The 19,931-nt window shown below is 66.0% G+C and overlaps 2 protein-coding genes across 3 annotated transcripts in view; both read left to right on the top strand.

Moving 5' to 3' along the window:
- The first annotated feature begins 383 nt into the window (after nt 1–383).
- On the top strand, nt 384–12,356 carry EIF4B (eukaryotic translation initiation factor 4B). Of its 2 annotated transcripts, none has more exons than XM_056322289.1 (15): nt 384–479; nt 4,819–4,956; nt 5,766–5,974; nt 8,026–8,142; nt 8,460–8,514; nt 8,922–9,065; nt 9,567–9,677; nt 9,970–10,149; nt 10,259–10,493; nt 10,773–10,891; nt 10,986–11,199; nt 11,395–11,462; nt 11,622–11,709; nt 11,832–11,907; nt 12,161–12,356. In XM_056322289.1, exons 1-15 carry the CDS (start codon nt 467–469, stop codon nt 12,236–12,238), a joined length of 1,845 nt encoding a protein of 614 aa, XP_056178264.1. In that variant the 5' UTR covers nt 384–466; the 3' UTR covers nt 12,239–12,356. The 2 variants fall into 2 exon arrangements, with proteins under 2 accessions (XP_056178264.1, XP_056178265.1); XM_056322290.1 differs by having other exon boundaries at nt 452–479; nt 11,835–11,907.
- Nucleotides 12,357–15,241: 2,885 nt separating this feature from the next.
- Nucleotides 15,242–19,931, top strand: part of TNS2 (tensin 2) — an 8,770-nt gene continuing 4,080 nt past the window's right edge. The window contains exons 1-10 of the mRNA XM_056322571.1: nt 15,242–15,358; nt 16,179–16,289; nt 16,587–16,624; nt 17,584–17,622; nt 17,764–17,802; nt 17,880–17,929; nt 18,296–18,500; nt 19,081–19,131; nt 19,207–19,329; nt 19,862–19,926. Of these exons, the coding sequence (XP_056178546.1) occupies nt 18,351–18,500; nt 19,081–19,131; nt 19,207–19,329; nt 19,862–19,926 (389 nt within the window). The 5' untranslated portion in view covers nt 15,242–15,358; nt 16,179–16,289; nt 16,587–16,624; ... (2 more) ...; nt 17,880–17,929; nt 18,296–18,350. The remainder of the gene's footprint in view (nt 15,359–16,178; nt 16,290–16,586; nt 16,625–17,583; nt 17,623–17,763; nt 17,803–17,879; nt 17,930–18,295; nt 18,501–19,080; nt 19,132–19,206; nt 19,330–19,861; nt 19,927–19,931) is intronic.

Here is a 19,931-nt window from a genome sequence, read left to right as displayed (position 1 = left end):
TGCCTGGGGGTGCTGGTGCATTGCACACGGGTACTGGTGCAGTGCACAAGGGCGGTGGTGCAGTGCACACGGGTGCTGGTGCAGTGCACACGGGTACTGGTGCAGTGCACACGGGCGGTGGTGCAGTGCACACGGGTGCTGGTGCAGTGCACACGGGTACTGGTGCAGTGCACACGGGCGCTGGTGCAGTGCACACGGGTGCTGGTGCAGTGCACACGGGTGCTGGTGCAGTGCACAAGGGCGGTGGTGCAGTGCAAAGGGCGCTGGTGCATTGCACACGCGCCGCAGCACCCGGCGCTACCGCCGCGCTCCGCAGGGCCCCCCCGGACGATCGCGGCGCGGGCGGCGCCGGCAAGCGCAGAATCAGCCGCGCCCCGGCCGGCCCCGCCCCGGGGGAGGGGGCGGAGCGCTGGCGGTCACGTGACGGCGCCATCCGGGTCCTTTGCCTTCTCTGCCTCTTCCCAACATGGCGGCCTCAGGTGAGCGCGGCGCGGCGGCGGCGGGGCCCGGCGGGTTCTGCGGGGCGCGGCCGGGACCGACGGGCCCCCCTGACCGCGCCGCCCGCTGCCGCTGCCGGGGGGGGCCGCGGGGCCGGGGGGGCCGGCGGGGCGGAGCTGAGGCGGGGGGGGCAGCTGCGGCGAACCAATTCCCCCCCCCCCCCCCGCCGCGTTCCCTCAGGGCCGCGGCCGCCCGCCCCCGCCCCCCCCCCCCCCCCCCGCTGTGGCTTCCCATTGGTGGGGGGGCGCACGGCGGCGGTGATTGACAGGCGACGCGGGGGGGGGCCGGGCGGCAGCGGCAAGCGCGGCACTGCGCAGGCGCGGGGGGGGGGGGGGGGGGCAGGGCAGGGCGGTACCCACGTGGGGGCGCGGCGCGCACGCGGTCGGGCACCCGGTAACGGGGGAGGAGGGGGCCGGGACCGGAGAACCCCCCCTTGTGAGCCCACCCCCTCGGCCCCCCCCACCCGTAGCAGTGCGATACCCTTGGGTCTTCTTGGGGGGGGGGGCGGCTGCAGAGCCACCGTGTGTGTGTCCCCGGGCCCGGTGTCCTTGTGTCGCGTCCCCCGCCCCGGGCCCGGTGCCCCATGTGCCCCCCGCCCCAGCCCGGTGTTCCTGTGTCATGTGTGACCCCCCCCTTCCAGGCCCGGTGTCCTTGTGTCATGTCCTGTCCCCCCCCCAGCCCGATGTCCCTGTGTGTCTTGTGTCCCCGTCCCCCCCCCAGCCCGGTGTCCCTGTGCCGTGTCACCCCCTCGGCCCTGGTGTCCCTGTGTGTCATGTCCCCCCCAGCCTGGTGTGGCCCCCACCCCCCCGTGGGTCTCTGTGAGATGGTGGCTGGGCAGCGCTCAGTGCCACCACCAAAGGGGCTCCTTCCCTTGCCCCCTCCCCCCGTGCCATTTGCCCCCCAGATCCTCCCCCCCTCCCACTGGCCAGTCCACCCCACCATGAGGGACCCCCCCAAAAAAAAACCCATCAGCCCCCAGAGCCCCACGCTCCTCCAGCTGCCAGCGCCATTTGGAGCCTGGCAGGGCCAGGGGGGGAAATGCCAAAATTATTCATTTCCCCCCCCAAAAAATGAGCGGTTTCCCGGTGAGGCTCCAGCACAGGGGAGGCCTTAACCTGGGGGGGGGCTCCCGGGGGGCTCGGGTGCCCACAAGCCCCATTCTGCCCGGCAGTGGGAGCGCCAACACTGAGCCCCTTCCGTAGCGCAGGGTGGGTGTCACTGCCCGTATCGCACCCCCAGCAGCACCCGGGGGACCCAGCCGGGGTGGGGGGCACCCCTGAGCTGGGGGGGGGGCTGTGGGCGCAGGTCGCGGACGCAGGGCTCTGCACACCCCGTTGGGTGTCAGTAACAGGCTCAGGGCTCCGTGACAGGGTTAAAACCAGCAGGCAGGGGGTAGGCTTGCCCGGCTGGGGGGTTCCCCCCTCCCCAAGCACGGTGCCTGTAGGCCCAGTGATGCCGTTACCCTGCGACAGGAGCTGCTTGGCTCCGCCAGGCCCCGCTGGGGACCCGGTGGGCATTCGAGGTGTCCGGGGCCAGCCCAGTGCGCTGGTTTCGGAGGCTGGTGGCCCTCGGGAGCGGAGCCAGTGCCGTTTGGGAAGGAGGAGGGCAAACTGTGCTGCCTGGCCCCCCGTTCCTGGGGAATGGCCCTCATCTCCGGCAGAAGAGGGTTCCTCCATTTTTTCCAGGCAGTCGCCACTGCCGTCCCGATGTTTTTATCCAGGACCGACGTCATCTTTCCATGAGTTTCCCCTTGGCAAACGGAGCTTGGGCTGTTCCAGAGGGCTGGCTGGATTCGCGGCTTCTGGCCTTTGCCGAGGGCTGGATGGAGAGCAGCTTCCTGGCCCGAAAACCAGGGGCAAAATCTGAGGGGGCCCAGAGATGGTTGCAGCAGGCGGTAGAAGCCCAGGGGGGCTCCCAGGGGTCGGTGAGGACCCCGAGCAGCACCTGTATCTCATCACCCCCCAGATCCAGCCGCTAATGGGAGGCTGCGGGTGTCAGCCCCTGCGGTCAGGTGTTTCTCACCCCGCTCTGAGCACTCTGCCAGGTGTTGTGTGGTCCTCGGGGGGTGAGAGGTGGGTTTCGCTGGGCCACCCCCTGCGGGGGTCTGCCTGTGTGCTTGGGCTCCTGGGGGAAGTGTTTCCAGTCGCCCGAAGTCCCAAAGCCAAGGCTGTGATTCCCGCGGGACTGAGAAGCAGCTTAAGATGCAAGAAGACGACCAAGCCCTGCCAAGGTTTTCTCTGGAGCGCGACGGGGTCCTGTGATGAGAGCACAAGCCCCTACCTGAAGGGCTGGTGGCTGGAGCCGGGGGGAGCTGCCATGTGTTTCCCCATCACTGCCGGTGCTGTGCCATGTCCCTCGGCTGTTGTGGCTTTACCGAAGCTGCCCGGAGCGGAGCCGTGAGCTGGAGCGTGGCTGGAAGACCCGAGCAGGCCTGGAGATGCTGGCACAGAGCGGTGGCTGCCTGCGGAGGCTTTGGGCTCCAGGAGACGATGCCGGGGGGACCCAAGCCCGGGGATTTATGTGTGGTGGCTAAAAACGGGTCCAAACTGCCACTGAGTTTCTTTTCTGCCCTGGTTCTCCTGCGACTGGTGTGGGTACAGCCCAGGCTGCTCCAAACAGAAACCTTTGGGATTCCTGGTGGGGACGAGGCAGGGGAGGACAGAATGGCACTGGGAAAGGTGCTGGGCCATGGAGCTGGCGCAGCTGCAGGGGGAAGGATCGTTTGTAGGCTCAGCTTTTCTCTCCAGCCCTTCTGGGTCTTAATGGATGTTGGGAATGGAGAACTGGCAAGCGTCAGAGAACAGGAGCTCCCTGATGGCACCTGGGAGCTTCCAGCGTCGTTGGAGATGCTGGGAGCATGTTCAGGAGGGCAGGATGGCTCTGTCTTCCCAGCATCTGGCTGAAGGAGCAGGATACAGCTTCACACTGCCCTAAAAATCCCAGACTCGCAAAGGGGAAGAGCAAGGGCAACAGAAAACCAGGATCTGGGGGGCCAGGAGGCAGGATGGGGGGCCAGTGTTGCACACAGGCAGTTGATCCATCCATGCCTGGAGCCTCCCACCATCTGGCTTCCCTGCTGGAAGATGCTGGTGGTGGTTATATCGGTGCCGGTGCAGGGATTTCTGCGGAAGAAACCATTTTAAGCGCCATTCGGTGAGCAGTCCCTCGGCTCTGAGCAACAGCAGGCGAGCTTTGGCTAATTAGAGAAGGCGAACGAGTAGCCTGCAAAAGTCCTGCATCTGTCATTTTTTATCTTCGTTAAGGCTGCTGTGACCCTTCACCCATTAATTATCGTGCTCCCCAGCCAGGAGCCTGGTAAGACATTATCTGCGTGAAGTCCAGTAATCCCAAAGTTTATTATTTCTTCTTACCAAAGATAAGAGCACGTGTTTTCAAAAGCAATGGCTGCTTTTGCGTGGCTCTGGCTGCCATACCTTTCAAAACAGCCCGGCTTTTCTTTCCTTTGGGAGGTTGGAGCTCCAAGCGCCGCTGAAAAGCGCTGTGGAGGGGTGTCCGGAGTCACCGGGGGTGTCTGAGCCCTCCATGCTCTGCCCAGAAGTGGTGGTGGAGGTGGTGGTGGTGCAGGTGGAGGTGGTGGTGGTGCAGGTGGAGGTGGTGGTGGTCCCTGCTCCGGACATGGGTGCCGCAGGGGGGCAGCAATTCCTTCCGCAAGGTTAAAAAAAAAAAAAACAAAACCCAAAAACTGCTGAATTCTGCAAACTGCATCATAACCCGGCTTCCTAAAAATAGCCCGGCTTCCCCGGCAGTGCTGGGAGGTGCCGGGGACCGTCACGGCGCACAGCTTCGTCAGGAGGCGACAAAAAGCCTCGGCGGATAAACATTGTGGCCGCTCGTGGCTCCAGTGGAGCAAAAAAAAAAATAATTCCCAAGCTGGAGAAGTTGGGAGGTTTGTTAAGATGTTGGTGAGGCCGGCTCCGGAGGAGGCGGAGGGGTCCCAGCGGCCGTGGCATCGCCGTGCCGTGCTCCGCCGCATCTCTTGCTTGTGGCCTGGGTGGAAGTGGTGTGGCTTCTCTCTCCTCCCCAAAACCAAACAGCCCCGAGGATGTTTGTGGGTACAGCTGACCCCCGAAATGTGGGGTGTGACTGTGCTTGGGGTGATGGCAGCCTGGATTCTCGGCTGGGTGGAATCGGAGGCTGTTGTCCCTTTGGAAATAGGAAATAAACGGGGATGGGGTGGCCGGCGCCTGCGTCTCCGTGGCTGGTGTTGCGTCTCGGGCGCCCCGGCTGCTCCTCCTTCCCCACCCTGCGCAAAGCAGGCCCCGGCCGCACTCACCCCTGTCCTCTCTCTCTCCCCACCAGCTAAGAAGAAGAACAAGAAGGGCAAGACCCTCACCCTGACGGACTTTCTGGCAGAGGATGGTGGCGGCGGCGGGGGCCCAACCTACATCCCCAAACCCGTCAGCTGGGCCGACGAGACAGACGACCTGGAAGGAGACGGTACTGTCACTGCCCGGCTCCCAGACCAGTAAACACCAGTACCAGGGGTGTGAGGGGTGCAGAGGCGGGTTGTCCACAGATCCTTCCCCTTCTTGCACCGCTGCAGGGGGGGAAGAACCGTGTGGGAAGTGTTGGAAGCCACCGGCTCTGGGTTTGACTGTACCCTCGAACAGCTGGTGACCTGGAACAACATACACAGACATTGCAAAATTTGCTGGTTGTTTCTTTTCGGGGGGGTAATTAAGCTCGGTGAGCAAACCAAGATCTCATTAGGACTGAGGCTCTTGGTCTGGTGAAGGGGAGGGAGATTTGCACCCACATGGGGAACAGAAATGGGATAAAGAGCTTTTTGTTGGCGTAACTGGCAGAACCAGAGTGGGGAAGACGGAGGGTGGGCAGATTCACCAAAGCCCAGGAGTTTTACCGGTGAGTGCAGTGACCTCCAGCTCGGCAGTGTCAAGGAATTTTCTTTCTGAGAACATTAATGATCGAGCCGTGGTATTTTTCCACGAGACGGGCTGTAATTCAAACAGGAATTAATCCCGGGAAGGCTTAAATGCTTTATTAAATGGGTCGCGGGACTAAACGGCCGCTCTCCCGTGCCGTTTTAGCCTGCCTGGGTTCCTCCTGGGGGCTGCTGGTGCCCCTGGGGCAGCTTGTGTCGCGCTGGCTCCGGCAGCTCAGCTGAACGAATTTCAGGGATTTAACGTGCAGCTCCTCGGCTGTAATGCCGCCGGGGGGATGGCGCTGCCAGTAACCGGTCTTGAGTTGGGTGGGTTTTTTGTGATTTGCCAAATTTCTCTCTTTAGTTTCTACCACTTGGCACAGTAACGATGACGACGTGTACCGGGCCCCTCCGATCGACCGCTCCATCCTGCCCACCGCCCCGCGGGCTGCTCGGGAACCCAACATAGACAGAAGCCGCCTCCCGAAATCCCCCCCCTACACTGCCTTTCTGGGAAACCTGCCCTATGACGTGACGGAAGAATCTATCAAGGACTTCTTCAGAGGACTCAACGTGAGTAGCGGCTCGGAGCCCGGCCTGGGCACGGGGCAGGGTGATGCTGGGGGTACCGTGGGCTGCAAATGCCGTGAATTTGGATGCTGCAATCCCCGTTTGCCCTCCGCCGGCTCTGTGTGTTGGTTCCTGCTTGGCTGTGGGTTGGCCAAGGCAGCTCCCGGCTCCTGCAGGTATGTCTGCCCGGAGCTGGCTGCGAGGGGCGGCTGCCAGACGGCCGTGGCTGTCGGATTGCTTGATCTCAGGTGAGTCACTTGGCTACCAGCAAGCAAACGGCTGTTCCCGCTGTTTCAGCCACGGTGGTGACGGAGCGCGAACCCTTCTGAAGCAGGCAGATGGTGTTTCTCCTGTGGAACCGAGTAAAGAGAGGAGCCTGGGCCGGCTCTTGGCGTGATTTTGGGTGCACAACTGGTGCCAAACACCCACCCGGCTGCTCACTTGCTCCCCCTCAGCGGGACAGGGAGTGGAAATAGGATGAGAAAGTTTGTGCGTTGCGATAAAGGCAGGGAGATGGCTTACCAATTAGTACAGCAAATTAGACTCGATTTGGGGAAAACTAAATTTATTACCACTTAAAATAGACTTGTCGTTACCTGCTCCAGCACCTGGAGCACTGACAGCAACGAACTTGGCCTGCCTTCTGCTGCTTCTCACTCTTTTTTCTTCTCCTCCTCTTCTGCCTGTGGCATTTTCAGTCCTTTCTTAAATACAATTTCACAGAGGCTGATGGGCTCCGCTTGGACCTGAGCTGGGTCTGGCCCTCTTGAGGGGTTTCCCAGCTGGGGCTCACCTGGGACAGGTCCTGCCCCACGGCTGAGAGCGGGAGAGGCTCCCAGGGAGCCCGTGACTGCTACAGTGGCATTATCTTTTCCCAGCTTTAAGAACATTGGCGCCCGTGGGTTTTTCAGGGAGGGCAAAGGTGGGACATCAAGCCGCGATGGGAAGTGGCTGCTTCCCTCCCGGAAGGTCGGCCTGGGAAATGCAGCTGGAGTCCGGCATTCCCCACGCGGTGGCGAGCCCTGCTGATGGCAGCAGATCGCTCCCCGCGGGCAGAGTCACGTTGCTTACCGTGATTTTTTATTTTCAGTTGTTTTTCTAACCTCTGGCGCCTGCTGAGGCAGCATCCACTCCTCCTCAGAGAGTAACGGTGTGGGGGAGGAGGAGGAGGAGGGAGCTGAGAGGCTGAAGCCTCGGCCAGGTCTAGGCAGAGGGGTCAGTGCTACACGGGAGAGTAAGAAGCAAAGCCCAGGGTTGGTCCTCACTGTTCTAGAAGTTACTCGCTCTGCATCCGTCGCTTGTTCTCCCTTCCCAGCCTCTCCCGGCGCTGGCTGGAGCAGTGGCCCCTCGCGCCCGGCTCGTCTGAAGGCAGCTTGTGCCTTCCCTTTGCCTCCATGGCTCCTGCCACTTCCCCTGAGTGACCTGGGGGCTGCCACGCTTGGGGAGCCTCAGTCCAGCGAGGAGGGGTTGTAGAAGGCATTAGTGCAGCGGGACGGGACGTCTGATGGGGCCTGCGGGCGGTGCTGAGGGCTTGGAGCGTGACCGGAGGCGTACGTGTGGCATGCGACATAAAGCTAGCGGAGCCCGAGGGCTCGTGTGGAACCCAGGGTCTCAGTTGAACAGTCCAGAGCTGGGTTTCACCAGGGTTTTTCTGCGGAGCCTGGGATGAGCTGGGGATGCAAAGGGGTGGCTGGGGCTGGCTGGGGGAGCCCACAGCCGTGGGGCTGGAGCTTTGGCTGGGGCGCAGAGCGGCCGCCGCAGAGCAGAGCTCTCCTGGCCCTTCCATCCGTTCCCGCTGCAGATCTGCAGCTGGAAGCCTCTTGCTGGAGCCCGATTCCTCCTTCCAGACAAGTGTCGGAGGCAGTTGTGTGGGGAACCTGTGGTGTGCTTGGAGGGGGAGTTGCACCCTCCTCTTCCCCGCTCATCACTGAGAGGATTTATTCAGTTCCTGGGTGGCCACGAGCTGCATTGTTGAGAGAACACGGTCCTCGCCTGTCATATTAACAAGCTGGAGCAAGGACCCTGACGAGCTCTCCTCTTCTCTCTGGCTGCAGATCAGTGCTGTGCGTTTGCCGCGGGAGCCTACCAATCCGGAGAGGTTGAAAGGTTTTGGTTATGCTGAGTTTGAAGACATAGACTCCTTGTTCCAGGCCCTGAGCCTCAACGAAGAGGTGAGTCCGACCCCTGACGGAGCAGGGCTGGTAGGTACGAGTCCCCGTGTGCCCCCAGCTCGGACCAGGCACGTTCCTGTGCGGCCCTGGGTGCTGGAGATGCGTTAAGAAGTGTCATCTTGTAGAGTGATGGCTGTCCCTGCTTGAGAAAGGCTTAAATGGGGAAGAAAGGTGTATTTTTAGGGCATCGGGGCTGCGGGAGGAGCCCGGTGTTGTATAAGCCGCCTGTTCTGTGTTCGGGTGTCGTCCCGGGATCCGCTCTTTCACCCCTCCGCGTGTCTCGGGGCTGCAGGGCTGATCTCTCCCTGTTGTTCCAGTCTCTAGGGAACAGAAGAATACGAGTGGATGTTGCTGATCAAGCTCAGGATAAAGGCGAGTATCGTGCTGGCTCGTGACCTTGGCTTCACGTCGGCCGGCCCGGTAGCTGCATTGCGTGCCGGGCTGGTGATCGGCCCCGGCAATGGAGGGGCAAATCGCTGTTGTCACGACGCAGACGGCGGGTCTGAGCCCTGCTCCAGGCTCAGGCTTGGCTCCTGCCTGCGTGGCTGGAGGGCCCCGCTGGGGTGTTTTGCCTGCCAGCACTTATCTATAACACTGTGTTGGTTCCTCCCACACCCCTGCTGTCCCTATCACGCTAATTGCCTCAGCCGAGGGCTTTCCAACGTTCCTGCTGATAGAGCGCAGTGAGCTGGGAGAGGCTGGGCCAGGCTCGTGCTCCGTTCGCCGCCAGCAGCTGCTCCCATCCCCATGAGCTGAAATTTCCTTCCCTTCCCCGGCAGATCGGGACGATCGCTGCTTTGGCAGAGATCGGGATCGCTTCCGTGACTCGGAGAGGTTTGAGAGTGACTGGAGGGCCCGTCCTGCCACCACGGATAGCTTTGATGATTACCCACCCCGCAGGGGCGATGACAGCTTTGGAGACAGTGAGTTGGCAGAAACATACGTGTTGCTTCCGTTGCCGTCAAATGGTGGCTGAGGGGATCGGAGCGAGACGCAGGAGTCGGGCTGGGGCTTCCCTCCGCCTCTGCCTGGCAAGCAGGTTTCCTGCAGGACTGGGGGTGGCTTCCCTACGTCTGTAGCCCGGAGCTGAATCTGCTGCATCTTCCCATACGGAAAGTTCTTCCTCCTTTCTGCTGTTTCCCCTGAAAATCTGCGTTACCTTGATATCTGGGTGTGCTCTGTCTGCGACGGGACGCTGGCAGCGCGGCCACCCGAGCTCTGCCCAGCCAGGTGGTTCTGAGGGCGAGTGCGTTGGTGCCGTCTCCCACCTGGAGAACGGTAGCGGGATTTTCCTGCTTAGTTATGGGATTTGTGACCGTCACGGTAACAAGTGCAGGAAAACCCTTGCCAGCCTCCGTCACCTGAGCGTTCAGAGCAAACCAAGGTGCCTCACTCACGCGGGACCCCCCTTCTCCCACCTCCAGGGTATCGGGATCGCTACGACGATCGGTATCGCAATGGTCCGCGGAGGGATATGGACCGTGGCTTTGGGGGCAGGGATCGCTACGATGACCGCAGCAGGGACTACGACCGAGGTAGGGCATTCCCGAAGGATTGCCAGGCCGGCAGGGTGGTGGTGAGGCTCTGCCACGGCGGACGAGCTGCCCAGTGCGGCCCTGCTCCCCCCAGTAACTGGGGAAGGGGTGCGGGAGATGAGCTGTGGCTTTTCCTCTCCGGCCAGCTTTACTCCCCAGCCTTGCTCTGGTCGTTCCCGGAGCCTGGCTCTGGCCCGGATTTGGAGGCTGTTGCGTGGAAGACGCTGTCCTGCAGGAAGGCCGGCCGGGGGAGAGCAGCACTCACCGGGAGGGGGTTCCTTTCCTCCCGCAGGCTACGATTCCAGGATAGGCAGCGGCAGGAGGGCCTTTGGCAGTGGGTATCGCCGGGATGACGACTACCGAGGGTGCAGTGACCGCTATGAAGACCGCTATGACCGGCGGGATGACCGGATGGATAGGTGGAACTCCCGGGATGATTACGGCCGGGATGATTTCCGCCGTGACGACAGAGGTAATGGCTTTCTTGGGGTGGGGGTGGGGTCTGACCACCCGTGGCTCAGCTGAGAGCGGCTCAGGGTGGGGGCTTCATGCTTACTGGGGGTGTCTTGGCTCCTGCCCAGGTCCCACCCAGAGGCCGAAGCTGAACCTGAAGCCCAGGAGTGCGCCCAAGGAGGAGGAGACCTCCGTGGCCCCTGCGCCCCAGTCCAGCCGGGCTGCCTCCATCTTTGGGGGGGCCAAGCCGGTGGACACGGCCGCCAGGGAGCGGGAGGTGGAGGAGCGGCTACAGAAGGAGCAAGAGAAGCTGCAACGCCAGCTGGAGGATGATAAGAGGATAGAAAGACGACCCCGAGAGAGGTGTGCTGCAGCGGGAGGGGCCTGGGGCAGGGGCTTCTGGCTGCCTTGTGTGAGCTGTCGGGTGTAAAACTCACCCAGTTCCACCCGGGGGGTGTCCAGGTGGCAGTGGGGTTCCTTGGAGCACAGCATCTCCCCTGTGGTGGCCACCTCCTTCCCCTGACCCATTCCCCTCGGTAGCGGTGCCGATGATGCTCCTCGGCGCGCTCTAAACCCGCTCGCCGCTCCTCTCCCTCCCCACGTTGCGGCCCCCGAGCTCAGCCCCTCTTGCCCCTGGCACAGGCATCCCAGCTGGCGAAGCGAAGAGAACCAGGAGCGATCGCGGACAGGGAGTGAGTCCTCGCAGACCGGCAACTCGGGGCCCCCCGGCACCTCCGTGGGAACTGGCCCGACGGGCAGGAGTGAGTGCAGAGCTGGGTGGCCCCCAGCATGTCCCTTGTCACCCCTCTTGTGGCTCCGCGCACGACCCTCCGTTTGTGTTTGTCACCCCTGCAGCCACACGAAGGAGGGAGAGCGAGAAGTCTTTGGAGAACGAGGCGTTCACCAAGGAGGATGATGCCCCTTCTCCCACCTCCAAGCCGAAGGAAGAGAAGCAGCCCCTGAAGGTGATGCCGGCGCCGCCGCCCAAGGAGAACGCCTGGGTGAAGCGGAGCAGCAACCCCCCTGCCCGCTCCCAGAGCTCGGACTCGGAGCAGCACTCTCCTACGAGGTTGGCACCGCAGGGGGACACGTCCTGGGCCGTGACCCCCAGGGTTTCCCCTGTGCCGCTGGTCTCTCCAGATATTCCAGTGGTGGCCCAAGGATCCCGTCTCCCCGCTCCCTAAACGCCGCTTCCTGCTCTCGCCTGTGGCGTCGGCGTCTCCTTCTCACCATCCTGATGTTGTTGGTCTTTCTTCCCCTCCAGCAGCAGCCAGACGGCACCGAGCCTGCCCGTGGAGAACGGGGCACCCCCGAAGAACGCCCACAGGAAAGGTGAGGGGGGGCTTGGCCCACCTGGCTCTGCCACAGCCGGGTTGCGACTCATCCTTGCCCCCGTGGCAGGGAAGGGTGCGGACCCCCGCAAGCCCCCGGTTGTGGTGGGTGGTGGCCACGGGCTCGCAGTGAGACCTCGTGGCCTTCTCTTCCCTGCAGGAGATGAGAACAAACCGGACGGGGGCCGGGAGAGTGGCTCCAAGGTCCGAAGCGGGAGCTCCAGCCGTGGCCCGGGAGATTCAGACAGGTGGGTGACCCTGGGCCCTCCCTGCAGCACCCCCGGCTCAGGGATCGGGATGGGGGTCCCGGTCCTGGCTCGGGAATCGGGATGGGGGTCCCGGCCCCAAGCCCACGGGCCGCTGGTTCCAGCAGGAAAGAGAGCAGAAAGGATCACGACTCCCGACCTGCATCTGAGCCAAAGAAACTCGATGAGAACCCGCCCTCCGTAAGCACCTTTCTTGGGGGGTGGGGGGCACCCCCAGGACCCAGGGGGCACATGGTGGCGGGGAGAGCCCTGGCTCCAACTCCCAGTGGTGCCGTGACACCCCTTCCTCCCCTCGGATTGGGGATTTGGGATTTTTTTAGCTGGTTTGGGGGGGGCGGTATTTTTCTCCGTGCGACAGAGGCAGCTGCCCTTTTGCGTGGAGCCGGAGCCACTTGGCTGGTGTGTAAGGAATGTCCCCCCCTCCCCCCCGCAGTTCAGCCACGCCAGCAAGTACGCGGCGCTGTCAGTAGATGGCGAAGATGATGGTGATGATGAAGAATGCGCCGAATAAAAAATCCTCCTCCAGGGCCCTCGCGCCATCTCCCCACCAGCCGCCACCCTGGGATCGCTTGGAGAGTTAAAAACCAAACCTCTATCCAGACAAGACAGAAATAAAACCTAAAACTCAACAGCTCCTGGAGACCTTTCTTAAACTTTTTAAATCAAAACAAAAACCCAACACAAATTTAAAAAAAAAAAAAAAAACCAAAACAAAAAAAAAAAAAAAACAAAAAAAAAAGACCACAAAAACACCCACCCCCGAGCGAGGACCCCCACCTCTTGCATGTGCTGCAGCCGCGACGGCGTCGAGCGCATCGGAGCCGCCTCCGCAGGGAGGAGTGAGAGGAGCAGGTTGGTGCTTCCCAAGGGACCCAGGGTCCCCCCTGGGATGGAGGGGGGGGCGCGGGGCGCTGTGGGGAGCGGGGGGGCTGAGGAGGAAGAGCTGGCCTTCCTCCCGCCTCCTCCCCAGCCTAAACTTGGTGTTGCGCGATGCTGCTGTCAATAAAAGATCAGCGTGAAGGGGGGGGGAACGCTGGAGCCCCTCGGATGGGTTTGGGGGGGATGGGGGGGGGGGGGGAGCCCGGCTCCCAAGGGTGGGCTGCACACCCCTCCCTCCATCCCTCCAGCACCCCCAGCCAGGTCCTGGAAGGTGTTGGCATCCCCTGGGCACCTTCCTCCTCTGGCACGGGTGCCCGCCCCCCCCCCCCCCAGTTCACCCCACACCTGCCTCCCCGTGTCCCCCCTGTTTTGGGTGGGTGGTGGGCTCAACACCTTCACAGTGACGCACGGTGGGGGGGTCCCCAAACCCACCCGCTTTCCCTAGCACATCCCCCCCCCCCCTTTTATTTGGGGAGCAGAGGGGGGCAATGCTGGGACCCCCCGGCTGGGCATGGGACCCCCTCCCCAGGCCACCTCCTTCCCCTGCACCCCCAAAGAAGAGAAACCTGTAAAAATTTGTACAAAATCTATAAAAATGTGTCGTCGTGGGCACTGAGGGCCTCTCTGGCTTGGGGCTTCCCCAGCCCACCCCCCCCCCCCGCGCGTTCTGGGTTTGGCGAACCCTTTCAGGGCCCGATCCTTTCAGCCCCTCCCAGAGGGGTGCAGGGGGCTCGGCCAGGGCTGTGGGACCCCCCATGGCTTCTGTGCGGTCCCCGCTCGGTGCCACCCCCCCAATGCCACCCTGGGACCTCCCAAAGCTGGGTCAGGGGGTGAAGCGGAGGCAGGACCCCCGCTTCCTCCACCCGTCCTTCATCTTCTTCCTCCCGTCTTTCCTCCGTCCTCTTCATCCATCCTTCTTCCCTCTGTCCTCCATCCTTCCTCTTCCTCCCTCCCTCCGTCCTTTTCCTCCTCCTCTTACTCCATCCCTGTGTCCTTCTTCCATCCTCCTCTTCTTCCTTGCTCCATCTGACCTTCATCTTTCTCCTCCTCCTCTTCTTCCATCCTCCTCTTCCCCTGTCCTTCCTCCCTCCATCCTTTTCCTCCTCCTCTTCCTCCATCCCTCTGTCCTTTCTCCATCCCTGTGTCCTTCCATCCTCCTCCTCTTCCTTGCTCCCCCTGTCCTTCCTCCTTCCTTCTCCTCCTCTTTCCATCCTCCTCCTTATCCTCCATCCTTTTCCTCCCCCTGTCCTTCCTCCTCCTCCCTCCCACGGCCCCTCCAGGGTGCTCCACACCATCTCCCACCCCGCCGCCAGCGACGCCCCTACCCGGGGGTCCTGGCCCCCCCCGGCTCCCCTGGGCCAGGCCCACCTGGTAACGAGCCTAATTGAAGCTTAACTAGCCGGGGCAGGGGAGGGGGCCGCTAATTGCCACCGCTAATTGCCACCGCTAATTGCCGCCGCTCAGCGCGTCGCAGCCACGGGGGCGACTTCACCCCCGCAGTCTCCCTCGTCCCGGCGCCGTTCCCGGCTGGGAATCCCGGGGATCCCGCCCCCCCCCCCAGCCTCGGGGACACCCCCCCTCCCCCCGGGGCCTACAGAAAGGCCCCCGCCCCCCCCCCGGAGCCCGACCCCACAATGGGGGCTCTGTCCCTCTGTCCCCGCTTGGCCGCCGGCGGCGCTGCGGGTGCCAAGTCTGGCCGGGCCCCCCAGCGGGGGGGCGGGGGGGCTCCGGGGGCCCCCCAAGGGCCACAGCTCCCTCCTGGAGTGGGACCGGGGGTCCCCTGCACCCCGACATCCCTGGGGGCCTCTGGGTATCGGGCTCCCGGCGCTGGGGGGGGGGGGGCTCGGAGCCCCCCGCCTTGGGACCGCGGGTGCCCCCCCCCCCCCCCCAGCCCCTGGCGCAGCCGCAGGGGGGGGCTGCCTCCCCCCGCCCCCCCCCGAGGGGGCGTTGACCCGGTGTGGGACGCGGCCACCGACCTGCTCTGCGCCACCCACCCGTGTCCCCGTGCTGGCACCCACCCGGGGGCACCCACCCACCCATCTCATCATTTTGGGGGACCCCCATCCCTCCCCAGGTACCATTTGGGGCCCGGTCTGTCCCCGGAGGGGGGCCCACAGCACCCTATGTCCCCATTTAGGGGGCACAGTGCTCCTGCAGGACACCACCACCCCCGTCCCCCCCCCAGAAGCACGCTGACCCCAACCCCGTCCCCATCACGCCGGTATTGTCCCGCCCGCGGTGACGGTGGCCGTGCCCTGTCGGGGGGCGGGGGGGGGAGGAGGAAGAAGAGGAGGAGGAGGAGGAGGAGGAGGATGGGGAAGGGGGAAGGGGGAGGCAGCGGCCGCCACTCTGGGGCCGGGAGCGCCGCGGGGGGGTCCCAGCACCATGAAGGTATGGGGGGGGATGGGGGGGGGGGAGGGTGATTTTTGGGGGTGTTTTCCAAGTGGAAACTGAGGCAGCCGTGCCAGGCGCGTGGCGGCGCGGGGCGGCTCTCCCCGTGTGCCGCTGCCCCCCCCGCGCCGGCCCCCCCCGCCCCCCCCCGGGCCCCCCCGGCCACGGGAAGCGGCTCTGGTGTGCGCGGAAGCCGGGGCGGGCCCGGCCCATCCTCGGGCCGCCCGTCGGTCCCGGCGCCGCTCCCGGAGCCGCTCCCGACCCCCCGGCCCCCCCAGACCCCCCCGGCCCCCACATGAAGCCCCCCGGCGCCGTCGGGACGCTGCTGCGGGCGCTCGGCCGCCGCGACGGCACCGACACGGTAGGGAGGGGGGGCGGGGGTCTCCGGGAGGGGGGGTCCCGAGGCGTGCGGGGGTCCCGGGGGTGGGGGATGCGGCGGGACCCCCCCCCGCCCCGGTGCTACCCGCGGGGTTTGGCCCCGGGGCTCCCCCCGCCGGCTCGCGCAGCCGCCCCCTCCCCACGCGTGGCGCGTTTTGGCCGCGGCCCGGCCGAGGGGGTGCTCGGGTGCGGGGGGGGCGGTGCTGAACCCCCCCATCTGCCTTCCCACGCCCTCCCCCCGCTGTCCCCCGCCCTTTCCCCACTTTCCCTTTTTTCCCACGCCTCCCCGCTGCCCTCCCCGCCCCCGCTGCCCCCCCCCCCCCCCATTCCCACTCTCCCACGCCCCCCCCCCGCCCGTGGGAACTGGCCGGGTCGTCCCGGGGGGGTCGGGCCGCCCCCGCGGTCCCGTTTCCTGGGCTGGTCCCGGCCCCGCTTCCTGCGGCGGGACACGGCGTCCCGGGCGGGGGCACGGGGGGGACACGGCGTCCCGGGGGGGGGGGGGGGCATGGAGGGACGCGAGAACGGACATGGTGGGACACTGGGGGCACACAAGGGGGGAGACACGGCATCCCAGGGCAGGCACGGGACACACACATGGGGGGGGGGACGGGACATGGGGGGGCCCGGGGGACAGCCAGGCACGGAGCAGCCCACCCTGTGGCTACCCACGGCCCCCACCGGCTGAGCCCCCCCCCCGCGGGGGTCGCTCAGTCCCTCAGTTTCCCTCCGGGACACGGGAAGGGAAGGGGGGCACGGGGTCTCTGCAGCCCCGTGCCCACTCCCACGCGTGTGTGTGTCCCCAGCCCCGGCAGCCCCCCGCCACCCCACAGCTTCCGCGAGAAGGCGTTTCCGGCGGGGGGGGGCGTGCACCGCCTGCCGAGAGCCCCTCGGCCCCCAGGGCCTCGTCTGCAGAGGTGACCCCCCCCACGGGACACCCTGGGTCCCCCCCGGCCCCACACGGGGGGAGCTGGGGGGTGCTGGAGTGGGGGGCTACTGGGGTGGGGGGTGCTGGGCGGGGGATGCTGGGGGGGTACTGGGGTGGGGGATGTTGGGGGGGTACTGGAGTGAGGGGTGCTGGGGTGTACTGGAGTGAGGGGTGCTGCAGTTGGGGGTGCTGGAGCGGGGATGGGGGGTTATAGGGGGGGGATGCTGGTGGCCTGAGCTGGCTTGGCCCAGGGGGTCCTGATGTCCCCTTTGTACCCCCCCCGCAGTGTGCAAGGTCACCAGCCACAAGAGATGTGAGGCGAAGGTAGGGAGGCACAGGGGGGTGGCCCTGGGGGTGACAGCATCCCCTCACTGTCCCTTCCTGGTCCCCAGGGCTGGGGGTGCCCCCCAGTGTGTCCCCCCCCATAGCGGGATGCTCTGGGTTGGGGGGGGATCACATCGTCCTCATCTCGGCCCCCCTTGTGGCCCCCCCACTGTTGTGCAACGCTGGCCTTGGCGGGCAGCCCGGGCTGCAGCTGGACAAACGGCGGGGGGGGGGCGGGTCACGGACACGAGGGGGTCACGGACATGGGGGGGGCGGGTGTGGACCCGGGGCGGGGGGGGAGGGGGCAGGGTCAGTGTCCACCTGGGCAGGGCACCGTGGTCAGGACACAGCAGTGTGTGCCCCCCCCCAGTAAAGCCCAGGGTCCCCATGGGACCCATACTGGGAGGATGGGCAGGGTGCTTCTGCCCACCCCAGGATGGGGGTGAGGGTGGGGGGCCTGGATGCCGGGGTTCCCCATATTTACACGCCCCCACCCCCCCGGGCCTCAGTTTCCCCCCTGGCTGGGGGAGCAAGGAGGATTTGGGGGCAGGGGGGTGGGGGGGAATCTCACAAGGAAGATTTTGGGGAGGGGGGAGTCCCCAGCTTGGGTGGGGCTGAGGCCGGTGCCGGTGAAAGGCCCCCTGTGCCGCCAGTGCTATATTTAGCCCCGGCCCCCCCCGGCCCGGCCCCCCCACCCCCGGCCGTGTCAATCGCAGCCTCTGTCCTGGCCGGGGGCCCCGGGCCAAGAGCAACACGGCGGGGGGGGGGGCGGGGGGGGGGCGGGGGGGAGGGGCGCAGAGGCGGCCGGGAGGGAGGGGGTCCTGCGGGGGGTCTGAGGGTGTGTCCCTCCGTGGGGCTGGGGGTCCCCCTCGGGTCCCTCTATGGGGCAGGGTCCAGCCCTGGGGGTCCCATTGCAGGGGGGAGGGGGGGCTGGGGTGACCCCCCTTCGCTCCCCACAGGTGACATCACCGTGCCAGGCTCTGCCCCCCCCCGAGCTGGTAAGTGCTGGGGGTCGGTCCCGACACGCCCCCCCCCCGCACCCCCCGGGGCAATGGGGGGGAAACTGAGGCAGGGCCCCGTGCCCCACATGGGGGAGCGGCTCCCCCACACTCCCCCCACAGCCCGCTCTGCCCCCCCAGAGGAGGAACACGGCCCCCGCGCGACGCAGTGAGCACCTGGTGGGTCCCCTGCCCCCCCCCCCCCGTGACCCCCCGTAGGACACGAACCCCCGTGACCCCCCCTCTGCCCCCCCCAGGGCTCCACCAAGTCCCTCGGAAGCGCCCGGCAGCGGAACACCCTACCCAGGTACGGGGGGGCCGGGGGGTGCTGGGGGGGAGGGATGCTCTGGTGGGTGCCATGCCCGGGGGGCCCCCTCACCCCAGGTGGGTGCTGTCATCCTGCATGGGTGCTGTGCCTGGGGGTGCCCTCACCTCGGGGGGGGGTGCTGTACGTGGGGGGTGCTGTACCCGGGGGGTGCTGTACCCGGGGGGTGCCCTCGCCCCGGGTGGGGGGTATCATCCTGCATCGGTGCTGTGGGTGCTGTGCCGGGGGGTGCCCTCATCCTGGGGGGGTGCTGTACCCGGGGGGTGCCCTCGCCCCGGGTGGGGGGTATCATCCTGCATGGGTGCTGTGCCTGGGGGGTGCTGTACCCGGGGGGTGCCCTCACCCCAGGGTCGCCGTCACGCCGCGCGCGGGTGCCCCCAGGAGCGTCAGCCTGGAGCAGGTGATGCAGCGCCAGTTCGATTTCGACCTGACCTACGTGACCGAGCGCATCATCTGCCTCCGCTTCCCGCCCGCGCTGGACGAGCCGCGGCACCGCGCGCACCTGCGCGACGTGGCCCACATGCTGGCCTCGCGCCACCGACACCAGTACGCGGTGCGTGACACGTGCTGGGCCACCGGCGTCCCCAAGGGCAGGACACCGGGGGCCACAAGGGCAGGATGGGGACAGGGTGCTGGGGTCCTTGGGGACAGGACGGGGACAGGGCACTGGGGTGCTTGGGGACAGGACAGGGGGTACAGGGCACCGGGATGCTTGGGGACAGGACACCAGGGTCCCTAGGGACAGGACAGGGAGAGGGCACCAGGGTCCTTGGGGACAGGATGGGGACAAGGCGGGGACAGGACACCGGGGTCTCCAAGGGCAGCATGTTGGGGTCCATGGGGACAGGACATTGGGGTCTCCGAGGGCGGGACATCGGGGTCCATGGGGACAGGACACCAGGGTCCCCAGGGGCAGGAGGGGGACAGGACACTCAGTCCATGGGGTCAAGATGGGGACAGGACTCTGGTGTCCCAGGGACGGGACAGGGAGGTGCCAGCTGTGGGGTGGGGGCCAGCATCCCCCCGGGCGCTCTGGGGGGGTCTGGCAGAACTGGGGCTGTGCCTCAGTTTCCCCCGTGGGCACCGTGGGGGGTGCCATGACACCCCTCCCCCCTGCGCCCCTCACCCCACAGATCTTCAACCTGTCGGAGAAGCGCCGGGACATCATCCGCCTCAACCCCAAGGTGAGGGGAAGGTTCTGGGGGCTGGGGGGTGCCGGGGGGATGCTGGGGGTCCCTGGCACTGACACTGCCCCCCAGGTGCAGGATTTCGGGTGGCCGGACCTGCACGCCCCCCCCCTGGACAAGCTCTGCTCCATCTGCAAGGCCATGGAGGGGTGGCTGCGGGAGCACCCCCAGCACGTCGCGGTGCTGCACTGCAAGGTGGGGGGTGGGGGGCTGCAGGGGAGCTGGGGGGCCGTGGGAGGCTATAAGGGACTGGGGGGGGGGGGCTATAAGGGGCTGTGAGGAGAACTGGGGGCCCACAGGGGGCCCATGGGGGGAACTGGGGGGCTATGGGGGGGCTATAAGGGGCTGTGAGGAGAACTGGGGGCCCGGGGGGGGGCTATGGGGGGGTCATAGGGGGCCTTTGGGGGCCCATGGGGGGAACTGGGGGCCTATGGGGGGCTATGGGGGTCCAAGGTGGGTTATAGGGGATCATGGAGGGAACTGGGGGGCTATGGGGGCTCATAGGAGGGAACTGGGGGGCTTCAGGGGTCCATGGGGGGCTGGGGAGAAGCTGGGGGGGGCTGGGGAGAGTGGAGGTGCTCGGGGGCAGGAGAATCGGGGGGCACTGGGTGCTGGGGGGCACAGGGATACTGGGAGGTACTGGAGGGGCTGGGGGCTCAGGGGCCAGCCTGAGGGGGCATGGGCATGCTGGGGTGTGGGGGGGCCCTGACAGCCCTGGCCCCCCCAGGGCAGTAAGGGCAAGACGGGCGTCATCGTGGCAGCCTACATGCACTACAGCAAGGTGTCGGCCAGGTATG

The sequence above is a fragment of the Falco biarmicus genome, chromosome 19 (assembly GCF_023638135.1).
Source record: "Falco biarmicus isolate bFalBia1 chromosome 19, bFalBia1.pri, whole genome shotgun sequence".
Classification (NCBI taxonomy): domain Eukaryota; kingdom Metazoa; phylum Chordata; class Aves; order Falconiformes; family Falconidae; genus Falco; species Falco biarmicus.
This window is presented reverse-complemented; position numbering and strand designations above follow the sequence as displayed.